Source organism: Hyla sarda, chromosome 6, assembly GCF_029499605.1.
Source record: "Hyla sarda isolate aHylSar1 chromosome 6, aHylSar1.hap1, whole genome shotgun sequence".
Taxonomy (NCBI): Eukaryota; Metazoa; Chordata; class Amphibia; order Anura; family Hylidae; genus Hyla; species Hyla sarda.
Window position 1 is genome coordinate 301,207,733 of NC_079194.1, and position 10,770 is coordinate 301,218,502.

General features: G+C 47.1%; 1 protein-coding gene across 1 annotated transcript in view; it reads left to right on the forward strand.

Moving 5' to 3' along the window:
- Positions 1-9,538, forward strand: part of PRMT3 (protein arginine methyltransferase 3) — a 104,227-nt gene extending 94,689 nt beyond the window's left edge. Inside the window, exon 16 of the mRNA XM_056527921.1 lies at positions 9,347-9,538. Coding sequence (XP_056383896.1) covers positions 9,347-9,456 — 110 coding nt within the window. The 3' untranslated portion in view covers positions 9,457-9,538. The remainder of the gene's footprint in view (positions 1-9,346) is intronic.
- The last annotated feature ends 1,232 nt before the right edge of the window (positions 9,539-10,770 follow it).

Here is a 10,770-nt window from a genome sequence, read left to right on the forward strand (position 1 = left end):
AGAGTGTTTCCCATCCAGGGTGCCTCCAGCTGTTGCAAAACTACAACTCTCAGCATGCCCGGACAGCCGAAGGCTGTCCGGCATGCTGGGAGTTGTAGTTTTGCAACAGCTGGAGGCACACTGGTTGGGAAACACTACTTTAGATTCTGCAGTTTGACTTTGTCCTAGGCCTGGCCGGAAGCCTAACAAGAAGCCTAACAAGGTTGTAAAATGAAGCTATGGGGCTCCTGTACAAAGCCATTGGCTGTCCGGGCATGCGGGGAGTTTTCTTGCAACAGCTGGAGGCACCCTGGTTGGGAAACACTGCTTTAGATTCTGCAGTTTGACTTTGTCCTAGGCCTGGCCGGAAGCCCAATAATGTTCTAAAATGAAGCTGTAAGGCTCTTGTACAAAGCCAGTGGCTGACCGGGCATGCTGGGAGTTGTAGTTTTTCAACAGCTGGAGGCACACTGGTTGGGAAACACTACTTTAGATTCTGCAGTTTGACTTTGTCCTAGGCCTGGCCGGAAGCCCAATAATGTTTCTAAAATGAAGCTGTAAGGCTCTTGTACAAAGCCAGTGGCTGTCAGGGCATGCTGGGAGTTGTAGTTTTGCAACAGCTGGAGGCACCCTGGTTGGGAAACACTGCTTTAAATTCTGCAGTTTGACTTTGTCCTAGGCCTGGCCGGAAGCCCACATAATGTTCTAAAATGAAGCTGTAAGGCTCTTGTACAAAGCCGTTGGCTGTCCGGGCATGCTGGGAGTTGTAGTTTTGCAACAGCTGGAGGCACACTGGTTGGGAAACACTACTTTAGATTCAGCAGTTTGACTTTGTCCTAGGCCTGGCCGGAAGCCCAATAATGTTCTAAAATGAAGCTGTAAGGCTCTTGTACAAAGCCAGTGGCTGACCGGGCATGCTGGGAGTTGTAGTTTTTCAACAGCTGGAGGCACACTGGTTGGGAAACACTACTTTAGATTCTGCAGTTTGACTTTGTCCTAGGCCTGGCCGGAAGCCCAATAATGTTCTAAAATGAAGCTGTAAGGCTCTTGTACAAAGCCAGTGGCTGTCAGGGCATGCTGGGAGTTGTAGTTTTGCAACAGCTGGAGGCACCCTGGTTGGGAAACACTGCTTTAAATTCTGCAGTTTGACTTTGTCCTAGGCCTGGCCGGAAGCCCACATAATGTTCTAAAATGAAGCTGTAAGGCTCTTGTACAAAGCCGTTGGCTGTCCGGGCATGCTGGGAGTTGTAGTTTTGCAACAGCTGGAGGCACACTGGTTGGGAAACACTACTTTAGATTCAGCAGTTTGACTTTGTCCTAGGCCTGGCCGGAAGCCCAATAATGTTCTAAAATGAAGCTGTAAGGCTCTTGTACAAAGCCAGTGGCTGACCGGGCATGCTGGGAGTTGTAGTTTTGCAACAGCTGGAGGCACCCTGGTTGGGAAACACTGCTTTAAATTCTGCAGTTTGACTTTGTCCTAGGCCTGGCCGGAAGCCCACATAATGTTCTAAAATGAAGCTGTAAGGCTCTTGTACAAAGCGATTGGCTGTCCGGGCATGCTGGGAGTTGTAGTTTTGCAACAGCTGGAGGTACCGTGGTTGGGAAACACTACTTTAAAGGGGTATTCCAGGAAAAAACTGTTTTATATATATATCAGTTAAACAGATTTGTAAATTACTAATATTAAAAAATCTTAATCCTTTCAGTACTTATGAGCTTCTGAAGTTAAGGTTGTTCTTTTCTGTCTAAATCCTCTCTGATGACACGTGTCTAGGGAAACGCCCAGTTTAGAAGAGGTTTGCTATGGGGATTTGCTTCTAAACTGGGCGGTTCCTGAGACAGGTGTCATCAGAGAGCACTTAGACAGAAAAGAACAACCTTAACTTCAGAAGCTCATAAGTACTGAAAGGATTAAGATTTTTTAATAGAAGTAATTTGCATATCTGTCTAATTTTCTGGAGCCAGTTGATATTTAAAAAAAAAAAAGTTTTTTCCTGGAATACCCCTTTAGATTCTGCAGTATGACTTTGTCCTAGGCCTGTCCGGAAGCCCAATAATGTCCTAGGGTGAAGCTATGAGGCTCCTATACAAAGTCTTTGGCTGTCCGGGCATGCTGGGAGTTGTAGTTTTGCAGCAGCTGGAGGCACATTGGTTGGGAAACACTACTTTAGATTCCGCAGTCTGACTTTGTCCTAGACCTGGCTGGAAGCACAATAAGGTCCTAGGGTGAAGCTACGGGGTCCTGTACAAAGCCGTTGACTGCACATGCAAAACTACAACTCCCATCATGACAGCTGTATGCTCTACAGCAGCGTTTTCTCTCCTTTCCAAATGTCACATAACTACAACTCCCATCATGACCGCTGTATATTCTTTACAGCAGCGTTTTCTCTCCTTTCCAAATTTCACATAACAACAACTCCTATCATGCACTGACAGATTTCTGTTCCTTTATCTGTGGCTGTTGCAAAACTACAACTCCCAACATGATGCACCCTGTATAGCAGTGTTCCCCCAACGTATGGTTTTCTAGTTGTCACAAAGCTACAACTCCTATCATGCACTGACAGCTGCATGCTTCTTTATCTGTTGCTCTCCAGCTGTCACAAAACTACAACTCTCATCCTGATACCTGCAGGCTCTACAGCATTGTCCCCTGTCCTAGATGATGTCCATTCAAGATGTTGCAAAACTACAACTCCCATCATGAACTGACAGCCGCATGTTCCTTCTGCAGGGGGACACTTGCCCGACCCTTCTCTCCTCTGACATCCAGAGTCAGCAAAGAGTTAAGAAACCATTGTACACATAGATCAGTGTTTCCCAACCAGGGTGCCTCCAGCTGTTACAAAACTACAACTCTCAGCATGCACTGTATACACTAGCGCATGTATTCTGCAGGGGGACACTTGCCCGACCCTTCTCTCCTCTGACATCCAGAATCAACAGAGAGTCGAGAGGCCATCATACACATAGGGTGCCTCCAGCTTTTGCAAAACTACAACTCCCAGAATGCCCGGACAGCATACACCCGTACATATATTCTGCAAGGAGACACTTACCCGACCCTTCTCTCCTCTGACATCCAGAGTCAGCAGAAAGTTGAGAAATCATCATACACATAGATCAGTGTTTCCCAACCAGGGTGCCTCCAGCTGTTACAAAACTACAACTCCCAGCATGCACTGTATACACTAGCACATGTATTCTGCAGGGGGACACTTGCCCGACCCTTCTCACCTCTGACATCCAGAGTCAGCAGAAAGTTGAGAAACCATCATACACATAGATCAGTGTTTCCCAACCAGGGTGCCTCCAGCTGTTGCAAAACTACAACTCCCAGCATGCCCGGACAGCCGTTGGCTGTCCGGGCATGATGGGAGTTGTAGTTTTGCAACAGCTGGAGGCACCCTGGTTGGGAGACACTGCTCTAGAGGATTCTGCTGTTGTGCTGACTGGGAGAAAATATGAGGATATTAACCCTCTGATGATTGTCTCTCTGATCCTGCGGGGGCGCAGCGCTCATTTATTGTGGTGATGGGCACGGCTGTCGGAGAATGCGCTCGCTCTACAAGGAAAAGAGATTTGCAGAAATTTTCCATTGCAGAGAGAAAATACATTTTGCATTCACAGAGCAGGAGGATCCATCATGTATTACACATCTGCCTTATGGAATACAAGGTAACAATAATACCGCCATCTATCTATAGGGTGGATAGTGTAAATAACTGCTTACCCCACTACTCTGACTACTACTATTACTATTACTAAAGGGGTTATCACCCAAACTTATTTTCATATCAGTTCTCTGACTGCAGAGGGTGTTCTTATCCTTAGTACCCTGACTGCAGAGGGTGTTCTTATCCTTAGTACCCTGACTGCCGAGGGTGTTCTTATCCTTAGTACCCTGACTGCAGAGGGTGTTCTCACCCTTAGTACCCTGACTGCAGAGGGTGTTATTATCCTTATTACCCTGACTGCAGAGGGTGTTCTCACCCTTAGTACCCTGACTGCCGAGGGTGTTCTTATCCTTAGTACCCTGACTGCACAGGGTGTTCTTATCCTTAGTACCCTGACTGCAGAGGGTGTTTTTATCCTTAGTACCCTGACTGCTGAGGGTGTTCTTATCCTTAGTACCCTGACTGCAGAGGTTGTTCTTATCCTTAGTACCCTGACTGCAGAGGGTATTCTCACACAGTGCCCTGGCTGCAGAGGGTGTTCTTATCCTTAGTACCCTGACTGCAGAGGGTGTTCTTATCCTTAGTGCCCTGACTGCAGAGGGTATTCTCACACAGTGCCCTGGCTGCAGAGGGTGTTCTTATCCTCAGTACTCTGGCTCCGGAGGTCGTTCTCACCCTTAGAACCCTAACTACACAGGTGTTCTCGCCCTTAGTACCCTGACTGCAGAGGGCATCCTCCTCCTTTGTACCCTAGTTGCAGAGAGTGTCCTTCCCCCTTAATACCCTGACTGCAGAGGGTGTTCTCACCCTTAGTACCCTGACTGCAGAGAGTGTTCTCACCCTTAGTACCCTGACTGCAGAGGGTGTTCTCACCCTTAGTACCCTGACTGCAAAGGGTGTTCTTAACCTTAGTGCCCTGACTGCAGAGGGTGTTCTTATCCTTAGTGCCCTGACTACAGAGGGTGTTCTTATCCTTAGTGCCCTGACTGCACAGGGTGTTCTTATCCTTAGTGCCCTGACTGCAGATGGTGTTCTTATCCTTAGTACCCTGACTACAGAGGGTGTTCTTTTTCTTAGTGCTCTGACTTTAGAGGGTGTTCCCGCTCTTAGAGTGATGGAGGTGATAACATCCTCTGCAGCCAGGACACTAAGTGCAGAAGGGTTTGCCCCCAGTACTCTGACTACATAAGGTGTTTTCATCTCAATACCTGGATTGCAGAAGGTTTTACTCCTAGTACTGTAGACATTCTTGCCCTTAGTTCTCTAACTGCAGATGAGGTTCTTGTCCCAATATCCTGACACAGAACGTGTCCTTACCTCAATACCTGACTGCAGAGGATGTCTTCACCCCAATACCCTGACTGCAGAGGATGTCTTCACCCCAATACCATGACTGCAGAGGATGTCCTCCCCCCAATACCCTGACTGCAGAGGATGTCTTCACCCCAATACCCTGACTGCAGAGGGTGTCCTCCCCCCCAATACCCTGACTGCTGATGGTGTCCTCCCCCCAATACCCTGACTGCCAAGGGTGTCCTTACCTCAATACCTGACTGCAGAGGATGTCTTCACCCCAATACCCTGACTGCAGAGGGTGTCCTCCTCCCAAATACCCTGACTGCCGAGGGTGTCCTCCCCCCAATACCCTGACTGCAGATGGGGTGTCCTCCCCCCAATACCCTGACTGCAGATGGGGCCTCACATCCATACCCTGACTGCAGAGGGTGTCCTCCCCCCAATACCCTGACTGCAGAGGGTGTCCTCCCCCCAATACCCTGACTGCAGAGGGTGTCCTCCCCCCAATACCCTGACTGCAGAGGGTGTCCTCCCCCCAATACCCTGACTGCAGAGGGTGTCCTCCCCCCCCAATACCCTGACTGCAGAGGGTGTCCTCCCCCCAATACCCTGACTGCAGAGGGTGTCCTCCCCCCAATACCCTGACTGCAGAGGGTGTCCTCCCCCCAATACCCTGACTGCAGAGGGTGTCCTCCCCCCAATACCCTGACTGCAGAGGGTGTCCTCCCCCCAATACCCTGACTGCAGAGGGTGTCCTCCCCCCAATACCCTGACTGCAGAGGGTGTCCTCCCCCCAATACCCTGACTGCAGAGGGTGTTCTCCCCCCAATACCCTGACTGCAGAGGGTGTCCTCCCCCCAATACCCTGACTGCAGAGGGTGTCCTCCCCCCAATACCCTGACTGCCGATGGTGTCCTCCCCCCAATACCCTGACTGCCGATGGTGTCCTCCCCCCAATACCCTGACTGCAGAGGGTGTCCTCCCCCCAATACCCTGACTGCAGAGGGTGTCCTCCCCCCAATACCCTGACTGCAGAGGGTGTCCTCCCCCCAATACCCTGACTGCCAAGGGTGTCCTTACCTCAATACCTGACTGCAGAGGATGTCTTCACCCCAATACCCTGACTGCAGAGGGTGTCTTCACCCCAATACCCTGACTGCAGAGGGTGTCCTCCCCCCAATACCCTGACTGCCGAGGGTGTCCTCCCCCAATACCCTGACTGCCGAGGGTGTCCTCCCCCAATACCCTGACTGCCGAGGGTGTCCTCCCCCCAATACCCTGACTGCCGAGGGTGTCCTCCCCCAATACTCTGACTGAAGGGGTGTTCTCACCCCTTTATAACTCTAGAAAGCATTTTTGTTTCCAAGTACATGAGATTTCTTGCCCCAACTACTGACTACAGAGAAAGGGGGGGGGGGGGGTTATTGCTGAGAGTCTTCATTGTAGCCTCTATGTGGTAGTGTCTATCCTCTATGTGGTAGTGTCTATCCTCTATGTGGTAGTGTCTATCCTCTATGTGGTAGTGTCTATCCTCTATGTTGTAGTGTCTATCCTCTATGTTGTAGTGTCTATCCTCTATGTTGTAGTGTCTATCCTCTATGTTGTAGTGTCTATCCTCTATGTTGTAGTGTCTATCCTCTATGTGGTGGTGTCTATCCTCTATGTGGTGGTGTCTATCCTCTATGTGGTGGTGTCTATCCTCTATGTGGTGGTGTCTATCCTCTATGTGGTGGTGTCTATCCTCTATGTGGTGGTGTCTATCCTCTATGTGGTGGTGTCTATCCTCTATGTGGTGGTGTCTATCCTCTATGTGGTGGTGTCTATCCTCTATGTGGTGGTGTCTATCCTCTATGTGGTGGCGTCTATCCTCTATGTTGTAGTGTCTATCCTCTATGTTGTAGTGTCTATCCTCTATGTTGTAGTGTCTATCCTCTTTATTTTAGTGTCTATCCTCTATGTGGTTGTGTCTATCCTCTATGTGGTGGTGTCTATCCTCTATGTGGTGGTGTCTATCCTCTATGTGGTAGCGTCTATCCTCTATGTTGTAGTGTCTATCCTCTATGTTGTAGTGTCTATCCTCTATGTTGTAGTGTCTATCCTCTATGTTGTAGTGTCTATCCTCTTTATTTTAGTGTCTATCCTCTATGTGGTAGTGTCTATCCTCTTTATGTTAGTGTCTATCCTCTATGTGGTGGTGTCTATCCTCTATGTGGTAGTGTCTATATAGATCCTTGTTTCCCCTATGTAAAGATTAGCAGAGCTGCCTAGGTCATTGGCTATAGTGTGGAGCCCCTTTGTAGCCCCATTTGCCCGCACCCCCCTTAGTAGTGTCATGGCCGCCCCTTGTACCCTGTATATACCTATGTATTTATAGACATGGCTGCTGAAAGTTTATTTGTTCTCTGAGTCGGAGGAATAAATAAAGGGGCAGAATATGGTAATAATGGGGCGAGTTCCCTCCTAATCTGCAGGCGGTGTCCCCGGAGGGGGTAAGAACCTTCTCTCCGGCTCCAGGGCCGCGCCGCTGGATACATCAGTCATTTCATATCTACCTGACACTGATTAATTGTTGCGATCAGGACGGCGCGTTACGATGCATCGGGCTCGGGGAGAAGACTCCACAAAGCAGATTGAAGCTCTGGCTGCCGCTTCCAGACAGCGAATTATACATTGATTACCTTTCTCCGGTAAAAGCGCCGCGACCGACGCCGGAGATTTAAAGGCGATGCGGAGGGAATTCGCAAGACGACTTCCGTGAAAATCTCTGGTTCTGAACACTGGATGGAGAGGACTTCTTTACTGTATGGCAAATTTATCTAGAGTGTCATATGGCTGTCCGGGCATGCTGGGAGTTGTAGTTTGGCCACAGCTGGAGGCACCCTGGTTGGGAAACACTGGCATATAGGAAAGATGGCAGAAATCTCGCCAGATTTGCGGTCAGATGTTTCTGTCGGATGCCCCATCTTAGAACAGGAAAAATTATGTCTCTAAGTTTGTAAATAGCTTTTAATTAAAATTTAATAAAAATATATAAATAAATTTAAATAAGTAAATGAAATAAATCTATAAATTAAATAAAACAATAAAATAAAAAAAATAATTCAATAATTAAATTAAATAATAAAATAAAAAATATTAAATAATAAAATGCAATTAATTAATTTAAATAATAATAATGAATAATAAATAATAAATTTAATAAATAAATAAATCACATTATCTACTGTTTGGGTCTACAGCTCGTGTCTCCATGGCAACAGACTACAAACAAGCCCTGTGTAGTCTGACCCTACAGTCATGTGTCACTCTCTTCCCTCCCCCTCCTCGTCTTGTTGCATTATACACCAGTTTTCCACAATCTGTGAGTCTTCAGCTGTTGCAATAAACTACAACCCCCGTCCGCCTTTGTCGTTCGGGGCATGATGGGAGTTGTAGTTTTACAACATCTAAAACGCACCGCACTATGGAACACCAGGTAGTAAGGAGAGGAGGGGGGAGGTTCTGTTCTTTGATGTCAGTGTTTCCCAACCAGGGTGCCTTCAGCTGATGCAAAACTACAACTCCCAGCATGCACTCCTCATCCCTGTATACACTAGTACATGTATTCTGCAGGAGGACACTTGCCCGACCCTTCTCTCCTCTGACATCCAGAGTCAACAGAGAGTCGAGAGGCCATTGTACACACAGGTAAGGATTTCCCAACCAGGGTGCCTCCAGCTGTTGCAAAACTACAACTCCCAACATGCATTCCTCATCCCTGTATACACTAGTACATGTATTCTGCAGGAGGACACTTGCCCGACCCTTCTCTCCTCTGACATCCAGAGTCAACAGAGAGTCAAGAGGCCATTGTACACCCAGGTAAGGGTTTCCAAACCAGGGTGCCTCCAGCTGTTGCAAAACTACAACTCCCAGCATGGCCGGACAGCCTTCGGCTGTCCGGGCATGCTGGGAGTTGTAGTTTTGCTACAGCTGGAGGCACCCTGGTTTGGAAACGGTCTATAGTTCCCCAATCTGTGTCTGCCACGGCATGATGGGAGTTGATCTTTTGCTACAACCGAAGATACAGATGGGTAACACTGATCTACAGGGAAACAAGAAGAGAAGGCGGAGTAACAAAGTAAGGAAGGATCAGACTACACAGGTTTTGTTTGTCGTCTGTTACCATGGCTACAGACTCATAATAGCAGGGCATTTGTAAACAAGTTGCTCCAATTCTTTTATTTTTTTTAAACATTGGAAAAGCTGGGTTGCAAAAATATACATGCCCTCTAAAGCAGCGGTCTGCAAACCGCGGACCATGCTGGGAGTTGTAGTTCTGGTATGTATGAGGGTATGTATATTTTTGCAACCCCTCGTCAGAACAGTTATTAACTCCTTTCTCTTTGCAGATACAACATTGGACGGGAAGATAACGGTGCGGAAGAACAGGAAGGACCCCCGCTCGCTCATCATAACGCTTTCCATAAATGGCGTCACCCAGACCTACATGCTGCAGTGACGGGCGGAGGCCTCGGCGGATTTCCAGCACTTATCACCTTATTTTTTATATCCATTGCAATAAAATCATTACAAAAACTTTACTTTGTGGTTGTTGAGTACAACAGAGTGAGTGTGAGTGTGGACTCCATCATAATCCAGTGTTTGCCAACCAGGGTGCCTCCAGCTGTTTCAACACTCCCCGTCCCTGTATACACCAGCATATGTATTCTGCAGGGGGACACTTGTCCGACCCTTCTCTCCTCTGACATCCGGAGTCAACAGAGGGCCGAGAAGGCATCATACACACAGATCAGGGTTTCCCAATCTGGGTGCCTCCAGCTGTTGCAAAATTACAACTCCCAGCATGCACTTCACATCCCCGCATACACTAGCACATGTATTCTGCAGGAGGACACTTGCCCGGCACTTCTCTCCTCTGACATCCGGAGTCAACAGAGTCCTCCAAATACCAGCAGAGTAATGGAAGCGCTGAGACCAGGATAAAAGTAAGGATTCTTCATTCCCACAATGCAACGCGTTTCGCGGAAGTTCCGCTCCATCAGGCATGTTAAGGTAGGTAAAGTGTGACTGTTATGTACGGAGAATCATTAACCCCTTACAGGGAAAAAGATTAACCCTTTACATAGTTTAGAATAATCCCAAACCAAAAAAATTAGATATAAATAAAATAAAAAAATTGTGTATAGAAATACAAATATACAAAAGTACACAATATATACATAGATACACATTGTGTACAAATGTGTGTATATATACATATGTATATATTGTGTACTTTTGTATATTTGTATTTCTATATTTTTTAAATAATATCCTATTAGAAAGTTGTTTTATATACAATCGGCTGTAACAAATCCAAAAAAATGTTTGATGAAAGGTCCTCTTTAAATAGGTTTATATGATAATATAGACCTCCAGCTGTTTCAAAACTACAACTCCCAGCATGCCCAGACAACCGTTGGCTGTCCGGGCATGCTGGGAGTTGTAGTTTTGAAAGAGGTGGAGTCTCACAGTTTAAAAAAAAAAAATTTTCTTCTTTTATTTATTTTTTTATCAACTGGTGCCGGAAAGTTAAACAGATTTGTAAATTTCTTTTATAAAAAAAAAAAATCTTAATCCTTCCAGTAGTTATCAGCTGCTGCATGATCCGCTGGAAGTTGTATAGTTCTTTTCTGTCTGACCACAGTGCTCTCTGCTGACACCTCTGTCCATGTCAGGAACTGTCCGGAGCAGGATAGGTTTTCTATGGGCATTTGCTTCTACTCTGGACAGTTCCTGACATGGACAGAGGTGTCAGCAGAGAGCACTGTGG